Genomic DNA, 25,155 nt, shown 5'->3' on the forward strand with positions numbered 1-25,155 from the left:
GATCTGCGCCTGGAAAGTCTTCACTCTCCAGGGTGCAGACCTGGGCGAGGTTTTATGGAAGACCAGCAGTTGCCCATGCTGCAAGTCTCCCCTCTCCACGACACCAATGGAGAAGGGCATTAGGACCCATACAGCTTGGCACCAGTGTCGTCGCAGGGCAATGTGTGATTAAGTACCTTGCTCAAGGATAAAACACGTTGCCTCGGCTGGGGCTCGAACTCACTACCTTCAGGTCGCTAGTCCAATGCCTTAACCACTTCGCCACGTGCCCACACTGTGTAACACCTACCCTTGTTGGTCCTCCGAAAGTGCAACACCTCACACTTGTATGCTTTAAATTCCATCTGCCAATTTTCAGCCCATTTTTCCAGTTGGTCCAGATCCCACTGCAAGCTTTGATAGTCTTCCTCGCTGTCCACTACATCCCCAATCTTGATGTCACCTGCAAATTTACTGAACCACCTTATCATCCAGATCATTGATATAGCTGACAAACAACAATGGACCCAGCACCCATCCCTGTGGCACTCCACCAGTCACAGGCCTCCAGTCAGAGAGACAACCCACTATACTACCAGACTCTGGCTTCTCCCACAAAGCCAATGTCTATCTCAGTTTACTACTTCATCCTGAATGCCGGGTGACTAATCTTTCTTGACCAGCCTCCCATGTGGGACCTTGTCAACTGCCTTTCCATGTAGACAACATCCACTGCCTGTCCTTCATTTTCTCCCCTTTTTATATGTCAGTGATAATAAGCCTGATTCTAATGTTGGCTCCTTTGCCTCACACGACTTGGCTTTAACTGTTGGCATGGGAACGTTCCCGAGGGAAGGTTCATTGTTTTAGTTGCTATACAAATAAAGGTTGATGTTGGCTCCTGGGCGGCCCCGGGCAGCAAGCCTCCACCTTCCCCACCCCCCAGCTTCGCTGCCTCCCCCAGCCACTGCCCTGCCCGTATCTCCCCGACTCCGAAAGCGCCGCCGCCGCCTGCTCTCGGCAAGGCCCCGCCGTCGCTCGGTTGACCGTTTCCATAGCAGCGAAGTCGCGCCGTCAATCCGAAGGCGGGGTTCACAGTAGTGATTGATGGTTTAGTGTACCAATCATAATAGGAGACCATTGATGGACAGCGGACGTTGGCCAATAAGCGTATAGTTGTGGGCGAGTCCAAATTTAGTGGTCCGAGCACCCAACTCGAAGACGAAGGAACGGAGGTGAGTTGGAGAGGGAGAGGGGCATTGATTGAGAGAGGAGGAGGAGGTGCGGCGAGATAGGTAGTGAGGGGGAGATGGGTAGGCGGGGTGGGTGGGAGGGAGGAGGTGGTGGAAGGGAAGGAGGAGGGGAGGGACTGATAGGAAGAAGGGTTATTGATAGTCATAGTCATAGTCATACTTTATTGATCCCGGGGGAAATTGGTTTTCGTTACAGTTGCACCATAAATAATAAATAGTAATAGAACCATAAATAGTTAAATAGTAATATGTAAATTATGCCAGTAAATTATGAAATAAGTCCAGGACCAGCCTATCGGCTCAGGGTGTCTGACCCTCCAAGGGAGGAGTTGTAAAGTTTGATGGCTACAGGCAGGAATGACTTCCTATGACGCTCTGTGCTGCATCTCGGTGGAATGAGTCTCTGGCTGAATGTACTCCTGTGCCCACCCAGTACATTATGTAGTGGATGGGAGACATTGACCAAGATGGCATGCAACTTAGACAGCATCCTCTTTTCAGACACCACCGTCAGAGAGTCCATAGGAGCAGGGTTATTGACGGGAAGAAGGGTTATGAATAGTAGGAGGGGTAGTGGGAGATAGAAGGGGTGATGGGAGGGGAAGAGGAGCGGTGGGGGTGTTGGGAGAGGGTGGGGATGAGGAGAAGGAGGATGGGAGGGACTGATAGGAAGAAGAGTTATTGATAGGAGAAGGGTTATTGATGGGAAGAAGGGTTATGAATAGTAGGAGGGGTGATGGGAGGGGAAGAGGAGTGGTAGGGGTGTTGGGAGAGGGTGGGGATGAGGAGGAGGAAGCTAGGAGAAGTGGGAGTGATGTGCGGAAGGTTTGAGTGGTGGGAGGGAGAGGGGAGGATCGGTGGGGAGGCACACTGGGCAGCTCCCCTCAGACACTGTCTCACCACCTGTTAGCCCCCATGAGCTACAGAGTCAATGGGGAAATAAAACCAGAAACACTCAACAGATCAAGCAGCATCTGTGGGAAGAGACAGTACATCAGGTTCAAATCCTCCAGAGTTTACTGGCAATGGCCAGGATCTTGTGGCTTCTCCACTGCGAAAACCAGACCTGCTTGTTTAAGATGAATTAGGAGCTGCTTATTTTCAAACACCAGCCACTCCTCAGAGGACAAAAGTAACAGTACAGATACATGGAGGTGGGGATCCTGCGGAAACCCCACGCCTTGGAGAACAGAAGGTGGGCGGGGAAAGCACTTGACGTGGAGCAACTCACTGTAAGACACAAGTTCTTCACAAACACAATGAATTCTTCAGCCTATCAATATCTTTGTTTCATTGTGTGCCAGAAACAGAGGAGAATCAGGTTTAATATCGCTGTCATATATCACAAAATTTGTTGTTTTGTGGCAGCAGTACATGCACAGTACTTAAAAAAACTAACAATAACAAGAAGAAATATATTTTAAAAAATCATTTAAGTAAGTAGTGCTAAAAGAGAGCAGAATAAAAATACTGGGGTAGTGTACATTGTCCATTCAGAAATCGGATGACCAAGGGGAAGAAACCGTTCCTGAAACATTGAGTGTGTGTCTTCAGGCTCCTAGATGGTAGCAATAACAAGAGGGCACATCCTGGATGATGGGGATTCTTAATGATGGATGCTGCCTTTTTGAGTCATCACCTTTAGAAGGTATTCTCGGTGCTGGGTAGGCTAATGCCCATGATGGAACTAATGGAGTTTACAACTTTCTGCACCTTTCTCTGATCCTGTTTAGAATCTACCCCCCCTCCATACCAGATGGTGACGCAACCAGTTAGAATGCTCTCCATGGTACATCTGTAGAGATTTGCATCAAGGACGGAGAGGCACTCAATGCCTCTTGTAGGAACATTTTGAAGACCTCCTCAACTTGAGACTCTGTGTTTGATGTGAGTGCTCTTAAATGGCAGCCAGATAACTCCATCCTTCTCACTGGATCAGCAAACAATTGTAAATTCTTAAATTAAATCCAGCAGGACCTCGGGAGAACATGGCTTTCTCTGGTAAAAATTTAATCCTTCGCCATGGAGAGCTTCAATCACAAGTATCAGGGAAACGAGTTCTCAGAAAATGCCATAGGTCCTGTAATCATAACTGGTCACAATCGCTGATATATTTTATTTATTTAGAGATACAGTGTGGAACAGGCCCTCCCAGTCCAACGCGACGCACCATCCAGTAAACCACTTATTTAACTCTAAACTAATCCCATGACAATTATATACAGAAAGGTGCTGGAAAAGGGCCTGTAACATTATAATGGATCTCACCCATCCTGCTCATGGACTGTTTGTCCCACTCCCATCAGGGAAGAGGCTGCGTAGCAATGGCACCAGGACCACCAGGACCACCAGACTCATCGATAGGCTGATCAACACCTCCACCCACTAACACACCCCTCCACATCTTCAATCACGACTACTTCATTAATTCCTGTCAGTCACCTTATGTACAGACACTCCTGTACCTAGCGTCACTTTATTGACATACGATCAATCTATGTATATGGTATATGAGCTGGCTTATGTATTTATATTTATCATGTTTTCTTATTGTTAACGTGTTCTTTATCTTAGTGTGTTTTTGTGCTGCATCGGATCTGGAGTAACAATTATTTCGTTCTCCTTTACAGTTGTGTACTGGAAATGACATATTACTATCTTGAATCTTGAACCTTAAACAATCTTGCATTTACAGTGACCAATAATCCTGGGGTAGTGCATGTGAGACATTGATGAGGAACCATTATGAAGGAATCTAATAAAGGAATTGTTTGGTGCTGTGAGGTGACAGGGTATTTAAGAACTTGGTAGAAGAGGGGAGGTGGAGACAAGGCTTTAGTCCACACAGACTGAGGGGTGCCTAAGGTTTCCTTTATAGGCAGATTTGCAAGATGGGCTAGGTTGAGGGAAGCTCAGGAGAATTCTACTGCAGTGCAACCTGGTTCTGAGCACTGTCTCAATATCCTGTGGCCCTCATTCAATGTTGAGGTGTCCACAGCAGTGTGGGCCTTGAGACCAGTTCCACTGCCGGACTTGGCTATTTCTGACAGGTTTTGTTCCTGTTCTGTTCAGCAGCACACCAGAGAGAGTCCTGGGACGAATTGACTGCGGATACGCTGTGCGAAGATGGCGGGAACTGCCAGACATGACCGTGAAATGGCGATGAACGCCAAGAAGAAGTTGCAGCAGTGCACGGACCCAATTGAAAAGTTACGTCTACAGTGCCTATCCCGGGGTTCTGCCGGAATCAAAGGGCTGGGCAGGTAAAGGTGGGGAGTCTGATCACTGTGGGGCAGGTTACACATAGAGTACTACAGCACAGAACTAGGCCTTTCGGCCCACTGAGTCCATGGCAAACCTGACAGGAAATGTGACATCTCACCTGATGTGCAGAGTGTTTGTCAGCCCTTTGACAGCACAAATCCATGTCAGTAATATCATTTGCCTGGTGGTGGTGGGGAGAGGTATTTGATAGTGCCATGTGTTTGGAAGAGTTTTCCCCCAGTACTGGGTTGGGATATTTGCCCATGTGTGGGTAATGGAGCATTTGTCTGAGGTAGTGTTTGCCCCCGGTTTGGGTGAGGGGAATGTTTACCCCTGGTACAGGGGAGGGGAGTGCTTGCCGCTGATATGGGTAGGGTGAGTTTACCCTCCCCAGTGTTTATGTGGGAATGTTTGTGGAAGTGTGGGTGAGGAGAGTGTTTGCCCCAAGTGTAGGTTTGGGGAGTGTTTGCCTGCACACAGTGTGGGTGGGGAAGTATTTACCCCTAGTGTGGGTGGGGAAGTGTTTACTCCCAGTGTGGGTGAGGGGAATGTTCACCCCTGGTGTGAGTGTGGGTAGTGTTTTCCCCAGGTGTGAGTGAAGTGGTGTTTGCCCCCAGTGAGGGTGAGAGGGAGTTTGCCCCTGGTTTGGGTGAGAGCAGTATTTGCCCCCAGGCGTGGATGAGGAAGCGTTTTCCCCAGTGTGGGTGACAGAGTGTTCGTCCCCAGTGTGGGTGGGAGATTGTTTGTCCCCAGTGTGGGTGGGGGATTGTTATCTTCCAGTGACTGTCGCTAACTTGTCTCCTAGCCCAGTGTGTACAAGCTGACTGTGCTTGTGTATAAACAACATTATCATAGCGACTAATGGCTGCATAGTCATTCGGTTTGTGTAATTACCAAACCTCAGCACCAAGCAGTCATGAGTTATTTACAGCTAGAAAGATAAAGAGATTAGCTTTACTTGTCACATGTACATGCAGTGAAATGGGTTGATTGTATGAAAATCAAATCAGTGAGCACTGTGCTGGCTGGGTTGCCACATCTCTGACACTAACAGCTGAGTCTGAGGCCTCCATCGGTCAGGCTAGACAACGGATGTTGTGTGCTAGCTGGCTCACCCTCTCCATGCATCTGACAACCCAAAGGAACTGCAGAGACCAACAGTTTGGTACCAGCAGCAGCACAGGAATCAGCGCCAGTCAGCGTTAAACTCAACACAGGACCACCTGAGGGACTCCAGCTCCAGAATTTTCCCTCGGGGTTTACTCTTGAAGCCTTCCTCCTGAGTGAGTAGTGGAGGACTGAGATCAGAGTTTTCCTTCTCCTAAATGAGGTGCCAACCACAGCTGATGAGCACCATCTGTCCAAGGCAACTGATTTTAAGGTGCCAGTAACCCATCTTTGCCCCTTCTCCCGTCAGTAGAAACTGTTCGGCTGGATTTAGTAGCTACGCCACACATGAAGGCCAGGAGCTGGACTTGGTTGTCAAAGGCTACTTGAGGCGCACACCATTGGGAGCATTTGATGGGTAGTGAGAGTTTGTCCCCATTACCACCCCTGGCTATAACAACCTTATGACAACCTAACACAGCATGCCCACAACTCACTAACGCTGACCCTTGGAATCTGTGAGGAAACTGGATCACCTATAGGAAACCCATGTGGTTACAGGGAGAACGTACTAACTCCTTAAAGACAGCCGGGGGAACTGAATCCCGATCGTACAGCTGGTGCTGCAAAGTGTTCAAAGTTCAAGGTGAATTTATTGTCAAAGTATGTATATATCACCATATACAACCCTGAGATTAATTTTCTTACGGGCAATCACAGTAAAGACAATAACCATAAAATATAGGAGCAGAAGGCGGCCATTTGGCCCATCGAGTCTGCTCTACCATTTCATCATTTTCCTCTCAGCCCCAATCTCCTGTCTTCTTCGTATCCCTTCATGCCCAGACAAATCAAGAATCTATCAACCTTTGCCTTAAATATACCAATCACTTGACCTCCATAGGCGCTGTGGCAGTGAATTCCAGATTCACTATCCTCTGACTAAAGAAATTCCTCCTCATCTCTATTCTAAATGGTCACCCCTCTAATCTAAGACTGTGTCCTCTGGTCCTAGACTCAACCCATCGTAGGGAACATCCTTTCCACATTCACTCTATCTAGGCCTTTCATCATTCATATGACAAGCCTTTCAATCCTGGAATTATTTTTGTGAACCTCCTTTGGAGCCTCGCAATGCCAGTGCATCCTTTCTTAGATAAGAGACCCAAAACTGCTCACAATACTCCAAGTGAGGCCTTGCCAGTACTCAACATTACAACCTTGTTTTCATATTCTGGTCCTCTCAAAACGAATTTGCCTTCATCCCACTGGCTAAATCTGCAGATTAACCTTTAAGATCCTGCATAAGGACTCCTTTGTACCTCTGATTTTTGAATTTTCTCTCCATTTAGAAAAAAGTCTTTATTTCTTCTACCAATGTGTATGACTCTACATTTCCCAACACTGTATTCCATCTGCCACTTCTTTGCCCATTCTTCTAATCTGTGTAAGTTCTCTGTAGCCTTGCTATTTCCTCAATACTACCTGCTGCTCCACCTGTTTTCATATCGTCTACTTACTTGGCCACAAAGCCATCAGTTAATTCCATCATCCAAATCATTGGCATACAATGTATAAAGAAGCGGTTCCAACACAGACCTCCTGTGGAACACCACTAGTCACTGGCAGCCAACCAGATAAGGCTCCCTTTATTCCCAGTGTTTGCATCCTTCCAATCAGCCAATGCTGGATCCATGCTAGTATCCCTCCTGTAATAATATGGGTTCTTAATTTGTTAAGCAGTTTCCTAAATCAGCGGCCCCCAACTACCGGGCCGCAAGGCAGCGATACGATTTGGTCAGCTGCACCTTTCCTCATTCCCTGTCACGGCCACTGATCAGCCATTACGCATGCGAGGTCATGACCCTCGCGTCATCCGTGTCAGGGCGGGAAGGTGATCAACCTCTCGAGCTTGCAAATGACGACGGGCTGAAAAGTATGTTTGACATAACACCTCTGTCGGCATTCTGGATCAAAGTCAAGGCTAAATATCCTGAGATAGCCACGAAAGCACTGAAAACGTTGCTTCCATTTCCAACATTTTTCTGTGAAGCGGAGTTTTCTGCAATGAATGCAACGGAAACTAAACTGCGGAACAGACTGGACATAAGGAACCCCTTCGAGTATCGATGTCTCCCATCACCCCTCGATAGGACCGTGTCGTTGCAGGGAAACAAGCCCAGGGCTCCCACTGATTCAGCGATATTGGTGTGTTGCAATGATTTTATATATTCATACGGGGAAAATATGCGCTGTGTGTTTAATATCCAAATATTACTTAAAATGTTATGATGCTATTGACTTATAAGTGACCTATATAACCATATAACAATTATAGCACGGAAACAGGTGATCTCGGCCCTTCTAGTCCGTGCCAAACGCTACTCTCACCTAGTCCCACCGACCTGCACTCAACCCGTAACCCTCCATTCCTTTCCTGTCCATATACCTATCCAATTTTTCTTTAAAATCGGGGGGGGGGGGGGGGAGCTCACGACGCGCACGCGCATTGGTGCCCGCGCAAGGCTTCATGGTCATTGTAGTCTTTTGGGTAAACTACGCATTTGACTGCTACTCTAGACTGCTATTCGTTGGCAACCCTACCCCCCCCCCCCCGTCGGCCGGTCCACAAGAATATTGTCAATATTAAACCGGTCCGCAGTGCAAAAAGGTTGGGGACCCCTGTCCTAAATGGCACCTTGTCAAAAGCCTTCTGAAAGTACACAACATCCACTGATTCTCCTTTGTCTAGTCTGCTTGTTAATTCTTCAAAGAATTCCATTAGATTTGTCAGGCAAGATATTCCCTTAAGGAAACCATGCTGATTTCGGCCTGTTTTATCATGTGCTTCAGGATTGAAATGTCTAATACAACAGGGCATGTATCGAACATGAGAGGGGGCAGGTTCAAAAGGGATGTGACGGGTAAATATTTTACTCAGAGAGTGGTGTATGTCTGGAATGCATTGCCTGGGATAGTGGTAGAGGCAAAATCAATAGAAACTTTTAACAGACATTTAGATAGACACATGAATAAGTGGAAGATGGAGGGATATGGACATTGTGTAGGCAGGAGGGATTAGTTTTTTGTTTTAGTTTACTTTTTAGCTTGTTTGGCACAACACTGTGGGCTGAAGGGCCTGTTCCTGTGCTGTACTGCTCTACGTTCTATCTCCAAATATACGTAACCACATCCTTAACAATCTTCCCAACCACTGAGGTCAGACTAACTGGCCTATAATTTCCCTTCTTCCACCTCTCTCCCTTTTTGAAGAGTGGAGAGACATTTGAAATTCTCCAGTCTTCCTGGACCATGCCTGAATACATGATTCTTCAAAGATCGTCACTAATGCCTCCACAACCTTTTCAGTCTCCTCTTTCAGAACCCTAGGATCTATACCATTTCATCCAGGTGACTTATCTACCTTCAGACCTTTCAGTTTCACAAGCACCTTCTCTCTAGTAATGGAAACTGCACTCACTTCTACCCCCGACACTCTCAAACCTCCAGCATAATGCCAGCATCTTCCACAGAGAAAACTGATGAAAAATACTTACTCAGTTCGTCCACTATTTCTTGTCCCCTATTACTACCTCTCCAACACCATTTGCCAGTGGCCTAATATCTTCTCTTGTCTCCCTTTTACACTTTATATAGCTGAAGAAAATTTTGGTATCCTCTTTAATATTACTGGCTGGCTTACCTTCGTATTCCATCTTTTCCTTCTTTATGACAGTTTTTAGTTGCCTTCTGTTGGTTTATAAAGCTTCCCAAACCTCTAACTTCCTAATATTTTTTGCTCTACAATATGCCCTCTCTTTGGCTTTTATGTTGCCTTTGACTTCTCTTGTCAACCATGGTTGCATCACTCTCCCTTCAGAACACTCCTGTGGGATGTATTAATGTTGTGCCTTATGAATTTCTCCCAGAAACTCCAGCCATTGCTGCTCTGCTGTCATCCCTGCTGGTGTCCTCTTCCAATGAGCTTTGCCCAGCTCCTCTCTCATGCCTCTGTAATTCCCTTTACTCAACTGTAATATCTATATATGTCAAACCCCTGCTTTCCTGTCTGTCCTTTAGATACAATGTGTATCCCTGGCCATTAAATCTCCCAGCTATAATCTTCTTTCAGCCACAATCCGTAACTGTGCTACAAGTTCATCTACCTTATTCTGTATGCTGCGTGCATTCAAATAACACACTTTCAGCCCTATATTCATCACCCTTTTCGATTTTATCTCAATTTTACATTGCAACTCATCCTTCTGACTGCAGTTTTATCTGATCACCAGCCTCTCCTTGCCAGCAGTTTCACTACACACAGTCTGTTTGCAAATCAAATACCCAATCCTCAACTGTCACCAGTTTCCATCCCCCTGCCTCCCATAATAGAATCAATGAAAGAGCACACAACCACTGTGCTAAAGGCAGCAAACTGTGCAAATACAAAGAGAGAAATAATAATAATATCAATAATTAATAATACATAAATAAGCAATAAATATTGAGAACATGAGATGTAGAGTCCTTGAAAGTAAGTCTGTAGGTTGTGGCAACAGTTTACTGATGGGGTGAGTTTTCCCCTCTGGTTTAAGAGCCTGATGGTCGAGGGATAATAACTGTTCCTGAACCTGCTGCTATGAGTCCTGAGACTCCTGGTCTTTGAGCTGTGACTGGTACACTACCATGCCGCTGCATTGGTGCACAGTCTCATTTGCCCCGTGTCCCCAGCCTGAGCATCCTCTTGTCACTCTCAGATCTTGTTCCAGTCATGTTGCTGATGGTGAACGTTGTTACTGACTACCCGATCCCTCCGGGTGAAGTTGCGAGTCAGCCACTGGGGAAGAGGGGCGCGAAGCGGGTGGAGTGAGTGCCAGCTGGGGTCTAGACTGCTGCTGCAGAGAGCTGGCAAGGGATCCATCCACAAAATGCAGAATTTCATGGTGGCTAACATTTTAATCCCCATTCCCATTCCAACATTTCGGTCATGGCCTCCTCTTCTGCCACATGGAGGCCTCTCTCAGGGTGGAAGAGCAACCTCAGATTCCATCTAGGTAGCACTCCCCCTGAACCTCTTCTTCAAATCCAGGTCTGGCATCTGACATCTTCTCCTCACCAGCCTATCACCTCCCTCTGGGGACCCTCCTCCTTCCCTTTCTACCATGGTTCACTCTCCTCTCCTATCAGATTCCTTCTTCTCCAGCTCTGTACCTTTTTTCACTCATCACCTGCCAGCTTCTTACTTCATCTCCCCTATCAGCTTCTAGCTTGTCCTCCTTCCCCTTAAGCAACACACACAAAACGCTGGAGGAACTCAGCAAGCCAGGCAGCACCTATGGAAAAGAGCACAGCTGACGTTTCGGGCAGTCCTTCCCCTCCCCTATATTCTTCTCCTTCTGGCACCTTCTCCTTCCTTTCTAGTCCTGATAAAGAGTCTTGGCCAAAACATCCACTGTTTATTCACTTCCGTAGATGCAGCCTGACCTGCTGAGTTCCTCCAGTGTTTCCAGTGTTTCGTTCTAGATTTCTAGTATCTGCAGAATCTCTTGTGTTGATGAGGTACAGATCTTCTTCAGTGCCACAATGCTGCTTATGATTCTGCCTGGCCGTCACCAGCGTGTTTCTGCTTATGTGATGCAGGGTGTTCCGCACCATGGACGATGACAGAAACCGGACCCTCGACTTTAAGGAGTTTGCGAAGGGTCTGAATGATTATGGTGTCCTGTTGGAGAAGGAGGACATAGAGGCTGCCTTCAAGCACTTTGATAAGGATGCAAGTGGAACAATTGACTATGACGAGTTCCTCACGACATTACGGGTGAGTGTCAGACACCGAGTAGTTGATCAACAGCGGGAGACAGAGCACAGTTGGAGTAGATTGCCTTTAACCACAGCCCACAGAACACCTGCCTTTGATGTGACTAAAGCCTGATTTCTTTTTGTCACACGGAGACCACCCAATTAACCTTCCTTTTCTTTTTCTCCCCTGAACCGCTGGGCCAGATTATCCATCAGATTACCGTATGAGCACCGATTGATGGCTCTAGGCCTGTGTTCCTTGGAATTGAGAAGAATGAGGGGGGATCTCATTGAAACTCATCATATGTTGAAAGGCCTCGATAGAATTGATGTGGAGAAGATATTTCTAGGACCAGAGGGCACAGCCTCAGAGTAGAGGAACATTTAGAATGGAGATGAGGAAGAATTTCTTTCGCTAGAGAGTGGTGAATCTGTGGAATGTATTGCCACAGGCAGCTTTGGAGGCCAAGTCGTTTAAGGCAGAAGTTGATAGATTCTTGATTATTCAGGGCTTGAAGGGTTACAGTGAGAAGGCAGGAGGTTGGGGCTGAGAGGGAAATGGATCGGTCATGATGAAATGGTAGAACAGACTCGATGGGCTGAATAGCCCAATTCTGTTCCTACGTCTTACAGTCTTATCCAGTTTCTTTCCAGTCGCATCTTTCTCCAGTTTCTCTGCCCCTGCAAACTCGTCATGTCCTTCAAACCCACCCGCTCCTCCCTCTACTCCAGTGCTTCCAATTTCCTCTACTTGGGATTCCCTTACCCTGGGTTTGATTCCCGCTACTGCCTGTGTTTGTGTGGTTTCTTCTGGGTGCTTCAGTATCATCCCACATTCCAAAGATTTATGGATTAGTGGGTTAATTGGTCGCATATGTGTAATTGGGTGGCATGGACTTGTTGGGCCGGAGGGGCCTTTTACCATGCTGTATCTCAAAATAAATAAAATAAAATAAATAATTGACAGGAAGAATAATTGTGCCTGTTCATTTCCCACACTTCGCTGACAGAACAAGGATAGGATCCCCCTTGCCCTCTGCACCAACACACTAGTCTCCACTTTCACCTAGGTTTCCTTATGGTGTCCCTCCAGTCACTGCAGCAACAACCTGACAGACATTTGCTCTGTAACTCCCTTGTCTGCTCTTCTATCCACTCCCACTTCCCTTTTCACAGGACCTCCTCATACAACCACAGGAGATACAACACTACACTTCCCCTTTTTCGCGATCTAGCAACCCAGGTATTCCTTCCCAGTGAAGGAACCTCCTCTCATTGCCACCATCAAGGAAATAAAGGAGCCTGAAGACACACACTCAATCAGGAAAAGCTTCTTCTCCTCCACCATCAGATTTTTGAATGGCCAATTGTCACGAACCCCGTGATGGGAGTTAAGAACCAGCAGAGATGGAAAAGACTTTGGAGTCCAGTATTGCTATAAACTAATAATATTTATTAGTAACTATGCAATACAGTAATATAAATGTAGATAAATCAAACAGGTTAGCAATGATTATATATATAAGTAAGTGTGGAATATATATGTATGAAAAACCAAGCTTCTTTAAGTCTAGGGGTAAAAAGACACAGTCTTACGATGATGAGTAACGTTCAGTGGTATTTAGTTGAGCAGTGATGGAGAGAGAGAGGGAGAGGGAGAGGGGGGAGAGGGAGAGGGGGGGGAGAGAGAGAGAGAGAGAGAGAGATTAGAGTCTTCAAGTGAGCTGATGCCATCGAAATCTTCTCGTCGTCCTCCGAAATCCTTTACAAGTCACCAACTGTGACTTTAACAAAGGGGACCGGTCTTCTGTGGTGGAGCTATCACCCCGGTGAGGTGGACACATAGACAACTTCCCACCAGTCAACCCCTTTTCCTCCTTCCACTAGAGGAACAATTGGATCAATCTGCCTGATCGATCCTCCAGAACCCACTTTCTCTGCAGGCACAACAATGCTCATTCAGTGTCCAGATCATGTGTCTGAGGTCTGTATCATCTGACCTCCCATTTATCTCACTGTACTGATCATCAACTGTCATTCAAATAATCCCTCCTTCCTTTGTCTGTGAAGAAATGCAAGCAGGCAAGAAGACCTTGAAGAAGTAATATCAACAATGTCCTGCCTTCGGTCACCATAGCAACTTTCCAGCTGCTCGGTTCTGTCTCCAAACCCAACTCAGTCCAAAGTTACTTCCAGTGCCTTAAAGTGACAGTCCAACCGTTAATTTTCATCTCTCTCTCTCTCTTCAAAAGCACAGTTAATAGGGGTACTTTCACACCCCTCACACCAATAAACCTATGAACATGATCTCACTTTTTTTTCTCTCTTCCCTTTTGCATTTCTTATCTCAATTAATTTTTCAATACTATATTCCTCATTACAATTTTATAGTTTTTTGTTATTACATATTACAATGTTCTGCTGCTGCAAAACAACAAGTTTCACAACAGAAGACAGTGATGTTAATTCTGATTTTGATTCTGAAATCATTTGTTCTTCTTCCAGTCTAGTGTAAGGCATCCAGGACTCGGGAGTGGCAAATTATGTTGATGGTGAGAGACTGCAGGGTCTGAGATGCCGACGGACCTAGGCGCCCTTGAACATGGTTCATAAAAGAGCAGTACTCAGCTGCCGACACAGTGTTCATAGTTATTGTTTGGGGAATTGAATGCAAACAATTGGAGGGTATACATCATCTGTAAACACAAAAGATTCTGCAGGTATACACAATTATGAGGGAGTTAGGTAGGGTAAAAGCAAGCAGATTTTTCACTGAGGATGGATGAGACTACAATTAGAAGTTATGGGTTAAGGATGAAAGTTGAAATGTTTAAAGGGAACACAAGGCTGAACTTCTTCACACAGACGTTAGTGAGGGTGTGGAACGAGCTGGCAGCAGAAGTGGTGGATGCAGGTTTCGACTTCAACATTTTAGAGAAGTTAATAGCTAAGTACAGACTAGATGGGCCAAAGGGCCCGTTTCTGTGCTGTAGTGTTCTATGATTGTATAACTTATGAGAAGTCTGGATAGGTATATGGATGAGGAGGGTATGGTCCACGTAAATGGAACTGGGCAGGATAGCAGTTTGGCACTGACTTGATGGGCTGAAGGGCTGTTTCTTTGCTGTAGTGTTATACCACAGTTCAGCACAAAGTTGAAGGGCCAAGGGCCTGTTTCTCTGTTGTGGTGTTCTATGACTCTAACCATGAAGTAACTTGTATTCCATGAGTTGAGGCAAGGAGGAGGTAGGTGTGCTGGAGAGGATATGGGAGAAATGAGGGGTTTGGAAACCTTACCAAGGATGGTCCCAAGCCCGACTGCAAAAGGAAGAGGGTTTGGTATGGGACTAGCAATCTCATCCCATAAAAAACCTAGAGCTACAGAAATACTAACCGAAGCTCCGAAGACCTCATCCCTGAGAAAGAAAGGATACACCAAAAAGTTGGGCTACACCTAGGGACAACTGGAAAGAACGGCTCAGGGCAGAGGACTCTGGCAAGCTGCTGTTGGCTTAAGGGTGATGGGCTAAAAAATGAAAGTTTTGGTTGTGTAATGATAGTTTGATGAAGATCCAGTCCTGGTATTGGATATGTATTGGGATTATACTGTGTTAGAGAGTATGGTTTCACTCTTTTTATCTCCCTCTCTCATGCTCTCTCTCAGCCGCCCATGTCCAGCGCAAGAAAGGAGGTCATCACACAGGCCTTCCGTAAGCTGGACAAGACAGGAGATGGTGTGATCACCGTCGAGGATCTGCGAGGGGTGTACAATTGCAAACATCACCCCAAGTATCAGAATGGGGAAATGACAGAGGAGCAGGTCTTCCGCACATTTCTCGACAACTTTGACTCGCCCTACGATAAGGATGGAATTGTAAGTAGAGGAAGAGAACTGACCCCTCGATAACTCAGGGGTCTTGGGACTCCCTGCTGTAGTTTAACTGAGTCTCTGATAGCTGACAGGATGTTTGTTATGTCCAAACCATGGGCCCTGTTCAGTAGACCCTCAGCATCATCCTCAAAGTGGGTACCTCAGCCACTGCTACTTTATCATTTCTTATCAGTTGCCATATGTACAGACACTCCTGCGCCTAGCATCACTTTATAGTCAATCTATGTAGATAAGCCATCTTATGTATTTATATTTATTGTGTTTTCTATTATTATAGTATCTTATTCTGTTTGTTTTTGTGCTGCATCACACTTTGCACTTGTGAACTGGAAATGACCTTAAACTATCTTGAATCTTGAGTATTCATAGGAGTAGAATTAGGCCATTCACCTCATTGTGCCTGCTCCATCATTCTTTCATGGACAATTTACTATCCCTCTCAATCCCATTCTCCTGTTTTCTCCCCATGATCTTTGACGCCCTTATCAAGAGAGGCCCAATGACTTAGCCTCTACAACCGTGGCATGAATTCTACAAATTCATTATGTCTGACTAAATAAATTCCTCACCTGCTAGAGATAGAGATCTGGAGCTCTGCCACAATATTCACCATTACCTCAGGCAGCATGGCACACCAGCGGCAGCTGCTATTAAGTCAATATACAGTATAATCTGGTGTTCAACACAACCAGTAAGTTTTTTTTCTACGCAATTCCCTTTATTAATTTTCCACAGCTTACTTCTGAGGCTTCATTTGACAAACGGAGTGGGTTTGGTCAACGCAGAGTGTACAAAGTGTGCTCAAAGGCTTCTCTGATTGGGTTGTAGCCTGTCAAATAGAGGAATGTGTGGAGTGGTGCACAGATTTGGATCAGGGGCAGGGTGTGGATGGTCGTTGCTCAGAGGAGAGTAAGCCTTAATCTGAACTGGAGGAGTTGGTGAGTTCAGTCTGAGGTGTGGAAGAGAAGTAATACAGTCGGGAGAGGTGTTGGGAGTTGGGTTGGTGTCAGGAAGGGGTTAGGTTGGGAATGGGAATGGTGCTAGAGAGGGGTAGAAAATGGGATTGTTGTCGGGTGAGGGATTAGGAATGGGGCTGGTGTTGGGGGTTGAGCTCAGAATGGGGTTGGTATCGGGGGTATGTTGGGTTGGTGTCAGGGAAGGGATTGGGTTGGGAATGGGGTTGGTGTCGGGAGGAGAGTTGGGTTGAGAATAGGGTTGGTGTCGGGAGAAGAGTTGGGTTGAGAATAGGGTTGGTGTCGGGAGGAGAGTTGGGTTGAGAATAGGGTTGGTGTCCGGGGAAGGGATGGGTTGGGAATAGGGTTTGTGTTGGGGGACGGGATGGGTTGGGAATAGGGTTGGTGTCGGGAGAAGAGTTGGGTTGAGAATAGGGTTGGTGTCGGGGGAAGGGATGGGTTGGGAATAGGGTTGGTGTTGGGGGAAAGGATGGGTTGGGAATAGGGTTGGTGTCGGGGAAGGGATGGGTTGGGAATAGGGTTGGTGTTGGGGGAAGGGATGGGTTGGGAGTAGGGTTGGTGTTGGGGGAAGGGATGGGTTGGGAATGGGGCTGGTGTTGGTATCAGGAAGGGGTTGGATTGAGAATAGTGTTCGTGTCAGGGAGGGGCTGGGTTGCGGATGGGGTTGGTTTTGGAGGAGGGGTTGGGTTGGTGATGGGGTTGATGTCGGGGAATGTTGGATTGAGAATGAGGTTGGTGTTGGGAAAGGGATTAGGAATGCAGCTGGTGTTGGGGGTTGGTGTCAGCGCAGGGTTGGGGATGGGGTTTTGGGGGAGGGGTTGGGTTGGGGATGGGGTTGATGTTGGTGGGGTTGGGTTGAGAACAGGGTTGGTGTTGGGGTGGGTTTGGGAGTGCGGTTGGTGTTGGGTTGGGTAGGGGGGTGGTGTCAAGGAGTGGTTGGGTGAGAATGGGTTAGTGTTAGTGTTGGGTGTGGGACTGGTGTTGGTTTGGGAATGGGGTTGGTGTTGGGTTGTGGAGGGAGTTTCGTGTTGGGGAGGGATCAGGAATGGGATTGGTGTCAGGGGAGGGGTTGGTGTCGAGGAGGAGCTGGGTTGAGAATGGAATGGGTGTCGGGGGTGGGTTTGGGAATGGGGTTGGTGTTGGCGTGGGTTTGGGAATGGGGTTGGTGTTGGAGTGGGTTTGGGGTGGATTTGGGAATGCAGTTGGTGTTGGGGTGGGTTTGGGAATGGGGTTGGTGTCGGAGTGGGTTTGAGAATGGGGTTGGTGTCGGGGTGGGTTTGGGAATGGGGTTGGTGTTGGGGTGGGTTTGGGAATGGGGTTGGTGTTGGAGTGGGTTTGGGAATGGGGTTGGTGTCGGGGGTGGGTTTGGGAATGGGGTTGGTGTCGGGGGTGGGTTTGGGAATGGGGTTGGTGTCGACGGTGGGTTTGGGAATGGGGTTGGTGTCGGGAGGAGAGTTGGGTTGAGAATAGGGTTGGTGTCGGGAGAAGAGTTGGGTTGAGAATAGGGTTGGTGTCGGGAGAAGAGTTGGGTTGAGAATAGGGTTGGTGTCGGGAGGAGAGTTGGGTTGAGAATAGGGTTGGTGTCGGGGGAAGGGATGGGTTGGGAATAGGGTTGGTGTTGGGGGAAGGGATGGGTTGGGAATAGGGTTGGTGTCGGGGAAGGGATGGGTTGGGAATAGGGTTGGTGTTGGGGGAAGGGATGGGTTGGGAATAGGGTTGGTGTTGGGGGAAGGGATGGGTTGGGAATGGGGCTGGTGTTGGTATCAGGAAGGGGCTGGATTGAGAATAGTGTTCGTGTCAGGGAGGGGCTGGGTTGCAGATGGGGTTGGTTTTGGAGGGGGGTTGGGTTGGTGATGGGGTTGATGTCGGGGAGTGTTGGATCGAGAATGAGGTTGGTGTTGGGAAAGGGATTAGGAATGCAGCTGGTGTTGGGGGTTGGTGTCAGCGCAGGGCTGGGGATGGGGTTTTGGGGGAGGGGTTGGGTTGGGGATGGGGTTGATGTTGGTGGGGTTGGGTTGAGAACAGGGTTGGTGTTGGGGTGGGTTTGGGAGTGCGGTTGGTGTTGGGATGGGTAGGGGGGTGGTGTCGAGGAGTGTTTGGGTGAGAATGGGTTAGTGTTAGTGTTGGGTGTGGGACTGGTGTTGGTTTGGGAATGGGGTTGGTGTTGGGTTGTGGAGGGAGTTTCGTGTTGGGGAGGGATTCGGAATGGGATTGGTGTCAGGGGAGGGGTTGGGTTGGGGATGAGGTTGGTGTCGAGGAGGAGCTGGGTTGAGAATGGAATTGGTGTCGGGGGTGGGTTTGGGAATGGGGTTGGTGTTGGAGTGGGTTTGGGAATGGAGTTGGTGTTGGAGTGGGTTTGGGAATGTGGTTGGTGTTGGGGTGGGTTTGGGAATGGGGTTGGTGTTGGAGTGGGTTTGGGAATGGGGTTGGTGTCGGGGGTGGGTTTGGGAATGGGGTTGGTGTTGGGGGTGGGTTTGGGAATGGGGTTGGTGTTGGAGGTGGGTTTGGGAATGGGGTTGGTGTCGGGGTGGGTTTGGGAATGGGGTTGGTGTTGGAGTGGGTTTGGGAATGGGGTTGGTGTCGGGGGTGGGTTTGGGAATGGGGTTGGTGTTGGAGTGGGTTTGGGAATGGGGTTGGTGTCGGGGGTGGGTTTGGGAATGGGGTTGGTGTTGGGGTTTGAGTATGGGAATTGGGTTGGTGTTGGGGAAGTGGTTTGGTTGGGATGGGCTTGGTGTTCGGGCGGGGTTGTAAATCAGACAGGGGTTTGATGTCTCTGCTCCTGCCACTTTACCCTGCCATGTTCCTTCCACATATCGGTGAACTGATGTGTAGTGTGGTAACCCGTTTGATGTGACTGTAGGTGACAATGGAGGAGTTTCTAAATTACTATGCGGGGGTCAGTGCTTCCATCGACACGGACGTCTATTTCATCATCATGATGCAAAATGCCTGGAAACTTTAACAGGCATCCTTGTGCCTGGGGGTAAACACTCTCTCTTCCTCTCACTCTCTCACCCACCAGGGTTATACAAATCACCAACTCTGCACTCTGATGAGAATAACCTGGCCCCAACATATCCACAGCTCGGCTCAGTGAGAATCCCAGTCCCAGACAGGCAGTGGGACAGGATCAGAATGTTCTCGACTAACCTGGCGATGAAAATCGGGCATTCCTGACAAACAGTGAAGCGGCTCATTGAACCATTCTGCTGTACGCAGAGCGCGGGAGAGAAACCTTGGGTTATTTCATCAGAGTGTCAGATTCGCCGTTTCCCTGAAGCTCACCTTCTGTCTCTGCGGCTGTCATGTGTGTATATGTCGATCGCGGTTTACCTGGAGAGGGGAGGCAGACTGGACCACTAGCTCCCTCTGGCTGTCGGCGCTATACTTTCCACTAACCTGTGTTCACTGCTGTACAGGGTAAATTTTATGCCGAGCATCTGACGTGTTGAGGGGGCTTTGCCATCCAGCAGTATGCCCATCTTGCACCAGGGTGGGTGTTAGCCTGGGCCACCGGCTGACACCCTGCAGCAGGATCACCTGGAAATCTGGTCTGTGCTTTTCAAAATAAGGACAGAGAATGCCGGAAACACTCAACAAGTCAGGCAGCACCTGTGCAGAAACAGTCACATTTTGGGTTGAAGGTTTTTCATTGGAATGGGAAAAGGTGAAAATAAGTTTTAATTTGCTGAGTGAACTGGGAGAAATACGGAGAACCTCACTGAGGGGCGGTGGTTCTGTGGGAGAGTGTAGACCAGGAGAGATTGACACTGCCTGTGGGAGGGTACCAGGAAGAGGAATCAAGATCGGAAGTTAAAACTCACATGTTAGAGATGCAAGGCTGGAGGGTGGCATCCAGAGGCCTGCAGTGATGCCAGTCAGAAGGTGAGGTGCTGTCCTTGGGCTTTGCATTGAGTTTAATTGGAGTGAAGTCAGATACCAAAGGAAGCGTCAAAGTTGGGAGTGGGATGGGGAATTAAAGTGTCCAACGACAGGAAGGTCTGGGAAAACCCTCTGGACTGAAGTCAAAGTGAAAGTAAATTTATTCAAAGCACATACACTACCTTGAGATTCATTTTCTTGCAGGCATTGATAGGAAATAAAGAAATACAATAGAATTTATGAAAAGTATGCATAAACAAAGCAGGTTCTCTACAAAGCGATCACCCAGTCCACTGTAGTACGGACGCAATACACTGAATAGGTCTGTGCCTGGTTTCTCCAGTGTGGAGGAGACATCTGTATGAAAACCAGTGTGAGTGAGTTGTTTGGGCCCCCAGGTGGTATGAAGGGAAGAGGTGAAGGAATAGTGGTGGGAGGAGGTATGGTCAGGAGGCTGGTGGGTCTCCTGCTTGAGGAGTTATTGCATTGACCTTCTGCATTGAAGACTTGGGGTCTTCAGTCAGTCAAACCCTAACTCGAGCCCAGAACCCCCCTCAGACTGATGGCACAGCCCCTTTCAATCACTGCGGGAAAAGGGCAGGCTTGGGCAATGATGGACTGCAGGACCCTCACATGGAGGGGCACTGCGCCTGAAGTTGCTGTGACTAATCTGGCACACTGCATCATTGTGATTCAATGGCACCTCAACTTCCCAACTACCACCCCCACACCCCGTCCTCATTCCCAGCCTATCCCACACAACTTCCCAAACAAGTGTCATTGAATCTGAATTTGAAGTTACTACTAACACCCAGTTGACTGGTGCCAGGTCAGAGTGACAGGTCTGGCCTAGTAATCTGAGCTCGGAGCAACAGTCAATAAATGTGTACATATGTGTAGAGGCACAGGAAAACCAGTATTCTCAGTGCCAAACTGTAAACGTTTAGACTATGGAGCACGCAGTGACAGACTGGGGGGAGAGGCAGTGGGAAATGGTCATGTCTAAGGCAACACGTATGAGCCCATGGAGTGTGGTCAGTGGGTGTGGAGGATGCTGGTATTTTACAGAGTCTGTATGAGTATCCTGTGTTCTTCGGAGTGTACCAGACTGTGTACGTTCTGCGTGAGTGAGCATGGGAGGTGCGTAGGACAGGGTGTGGGCGCGAAGAGCATGTAGGATCGTGTGCGCATCCCTTGGAGAATAGGTAAGTGGGACGCCCATGTTCCACAGGCTGTGAATCAGGCCGTGTCCTGACCAGAGAATGTGTGGCCCATGGATGGAGCACTCCGCACTGTGTATGCATGCAGGACTGTATGTGTAGTGCAGGTGTCCTGTATAAGTGTATGTGTTCTGCAGAACATAGAAAACCTAGAGCACAATACAGGCCCTTTGGCCCACAATGCTGTGCCGAACATGTACTTACTTTGAAATTACCTAGTGTTAACCATAGCCCTCTATTTTTCTAAGCTCCATGTACCTATCCAGGAGTTTCTTAAAAGACCCTATCATATCCGCCTCCACCACTGTTGCCGGCAGCCCATTCCACGCACTCACCACTTTGCGTAAAAAACTTAGCCCTGACATCTCCTCTGTACCTACTTCCAAGCACCTTAAAACTGTTTTCTCTCGTGCTAGCCATCTCAGCCCTGGGAAAAAGCCTCTGACTATCCACACGATCAATGCCTCTCATCATCTTATACACCTCTATCAGGTCACCTCTCATCCTCCATCGCTCCAGGGAGAAAAGGCCAAGTTCACTCAACCTGTTCTCATAGGGCATGCTCCCCAATCCAGGCAACATCCTTGTAAATTCCCTCTGCATCCTGTCTATAGTTTCCACATCCTTCCTGTAGTGTGGTGACCAGAACTGAGCACAGTACTCCAAGTGGGGTCTGACCAGGGTCCTATATGGCTGTAACATTACCTTTCGGCTCTTAAACTCAATCCCACGATTGATAAAGGCCAATACATCGTATGCCTTCTTAACCACAGAGTCAACCTGCGCAGCAGCTTTGAGTGTCCTATGGACTCGGACCCCAAGATTCCTCTGATCCTCCACACTGCCAAGAGTCTTACTATTAATACTATATTTTGCCATCAAATTTGACCTACCAAAATGAACCACCTCACACTTATCTGGGTTGAACTCCATCTGCCACTTCTCAACCCAGTTTTGCATCCTATCAGTGTCCAGCTGTAATCTCTGACAGCCCTCCACACTATCCACAACACCTCCAACATTTGTGTCATCAGTAAATTTACTAACCCATCCCTCCACTTCCTCATCCAGATTATTTATAAAAATCACAAAGAGAAGGGGTCCCAGAACAGATCCCTGAGGCACACCACAGGTCACCGACCTCCATGCAGAATATGACCCATCTACAACCACTCTTTGCCTTCTGTGGGCAAGCCAGTTCTAGATCCACAAAGCAAGATCCCACTGGATCCCGTGCCTCTTTACTTTCAAAATAAGCCTTGTATGGGGTACCTTATCAAATGCCTTGCTAAAATCCATATATACTACGTCTATTGCTCTACCTTCATCAATGTGTTTAGTCACATCCTCAAATAATTTAATCAGGCTTGTAAGGTACAACCTGCCTTTGACAAAGCCATGCTGACTATTCCTAATCAGATTATGCCTCTCCAAATGTTCATAAATCCTGTATCTCAGGATCTTCACCAACCACTGAAGTAAGACTCACTGGTCTATAATTTCCTGGGCTATCTCTTCTCCCTTTCTTGAATAAAGGAACAACATCCGCAACCCTCCAATCCTCCGGAACTTCTCCCATCCCCAATGATGATGCAAAGATCATTGCCAGAGGCTCAGCAATCTCCTCCTTCACCTCCCAGAATAGCCTGGGGTACATCTCATCTGTTCCCGGAGACATCCTACTTGATGCTTTCCAAAAGCTCCAGCACATCTTCTTTCTTAATGTCTATATGCTCAAGCTTTTCAATCCGCTGTAAGTTATCCCTACAATCGCCGAGATCCTTTTCCATAGTGAATGCTGAAGCGAAATATTCATTAAGTATCTTTGCTATATCAGGGGCAAGTTTTCTTATGCAGAGAGTGGTGTGTGTGTGGAATGGGCTGCCGGAGACGGTGGTGGAGATGGATAGGATAGGATCTTTTAAGAGACTCCTGGACAGGTATACGGAGCTCAGAAAAATAGAGGGTATGGGTAACCGTAGGTAATTTCTCAGGTAAGGACATGTTCGGCACAGCTTTGTGGGCCGAAGGGCCTGTATTGTACTACAGGTTTTCTATGTTTCTATCTCCTCCGGTTCCATACACACTTTTCCACTGTCACACTTGATAGGTCCTATTCTCTCACGTCTTATTCTCTTGCTCTTTACATACTTGTAGAATGTAGGTTTTCTTTAGTGCTGCTCGCCAAGGCCTTCTCATGGCTCCTTCTGGCTCTCCTAATTTCATTCTTAAGCTCCTTCCTGCTGGCCTTATAATCTTCTAGATCTCTATCATTACCTAGTTTTTGAACCTTCCGTAAGCTTTCATGTATTGCAAAGTATGTGTCTCTGAGCTGTGAATCTGTGCACAGTCTGACTGTAACCATGTGTTTTCCAGAGATGTGGGACTGTGCATGTTCCTCTGGCAGAGCGATGGAGAAGTGTGTTCTGCGTGAACCTTGGCCTAGTGTGTGTGTTCCTCAGGTGTACAGAGTGGTGCTCCCTGGAGGTGTAGAGGGTATCCTCGGCTGTTACTCTGCTTCCAGCTCATTCTCCTGTTTATTTGCAGGTCACCCAATTTGAATTTATTAATTATTATTCGGGAGTGAGTGCCTCTATTGACAATGATGCCTACTTTATCCTAATGATGAAGTCCTGCTGGCGGATGTGATCAACGACGACATTATCATTTGGGGAAGTGCAGACTGATGAGATGGCTGTATCACTGTGTTTCCAGGTCAGGGGCTGCCTCTCTGCCCTTATACACGGCGCTGCGGCTGACTTCACCTCTGCTCTCTGTACCGAGGCCACCTAACACGTTGCTGGCCGGGCTGATTACCCTGTACAGAGCCTTGACACCCTCCACCCTCTGACACCATCCCCGCTGATCGGAGCATTGCTAGAACTCAGATCCCTTTTAAATTTCTTACCCTTTCTCATATAAACGTCACAATTCAGTACAGCACAGCCTCTTCTGGAAGACCAGGCTAACATCTGCTCAGAACTGAAGTGCCCACCCTGATTAAACAACATCCGAAAACCCCAGAGACCCTCAGCAGGTTGGGGTCAATAGACGCAACATTTCAGGTCAAAACCTTTCAGTCAGGCAGGCTCTGCGATTCTCTAGCACAGAATCCCACTTCACCTCACCTTGTCCATATCTATCCTAACCCTGTGGTCTTTAGCCTGTGTCTGGCCCACCTTGTCAATGTCTACACTAACCCTGTGGTCTGTAGCCTGTGTCTGGCCCACCTTGTCAATGTCTACACTAACCCCTTGCTCCAGCCTGTGTCTGGCCCACCTTGTCAATGTCTACACTAACCCCTTGCTCCAGTCTGTGTCTGGCCCACCTTGTCAATATCTACACTAACCCCTTGCTCCAGCCTGTGTCTGGCTCACCTTGTCAATGTCTACACTAACCCTGTGGTCTGTAGCCTGTGTCTGGCTCACCTTGTCAATATCTACACTAACCCCTTGCTCCAGCCTGTGTCTGAGGTGACTCAGGTGTTCGTTTGCATCTTTTAGCAACATTGTGAGAGCCCCTGTGCCCCAGGACAGAGTTCCATTCCCAATATCCCTGTGAATCTCCTCTGCACACCCAGCTACCTCGAGTAGTGTTGTGAGTAGAACTGCAGCCATGACTCCAGCGTGGCCAAACCAGTGTTTTGTAGAGTTGTACCATGGCCTCCTTACCCTTATAGTCTCTGTACTGATCAATGACAACAAGTATCCTGTTTATTTCTGCCTTGCACATAGAACACTACAGCACAATATAGCCTTTTGGCCCATGATATTGTGCCAACCTTT

The 25,155-nt window shown here is 47.7% G+C and overlaps 1 protein-coding gene across 2 annotated transcripts; it reads left to right on the forward strand.

Annotated features, from left to right (window-relative positions):
- Positions 1-995: 995 nt before the first annotated feature.
- Positions 996-24,054, forward strand: capslb (calcyphosine-like b). 2 transcript variants are annotated; one of them, XM_063049653.1, is made up of 6 exons: positions 996-1,214; positions 4,305-4,495; positions 11,244-11,421; positions 15,067-15,276; positions 19,129-19,251; positions 23,918-24,054. In XM_063049653.1, the coding sequence occupies exons 2-5, from the start codon at positions 4,359-4,361 to the stop codon at positions 19,228-19,230; spliced, it is 627 nt and encodes a 208-aa protein (XP_062905723.1). In that variant the 5' UTR covers positions 996-1,214; positions 4,305-4,358; the 3' UTR covers positions 19,231-19,251; positions 23,918-24,054. The 2 variants fall into 2 exon arrangements, with proteins under 2 accessions (XP_062905723.1, XP_062905724.1); XM_063049654.1 differs by lacking the exon at positions 19,129-19,251 and having other exon boundaries at positions 23,918-24,043.
- The last annotated feature ends 1,101 nt before the right edge of the window (positions 24,055-25,155 follow it).

Source organism: Mobula hypostoma, chromosome 5, assembly GCF_963921235.1.
Source record: "Mobula hypostoma chromosome 5, sMobHyp1.1, whole genome shotgun sequence".
NCBI classification, from domain to species: domain Eukaryota; kingdom Metazoa; phylum Chordata; class Chondrichthyes; order Myliobatiformes; family Myliobatidae; genus Mobula; species Mobula hypostoma.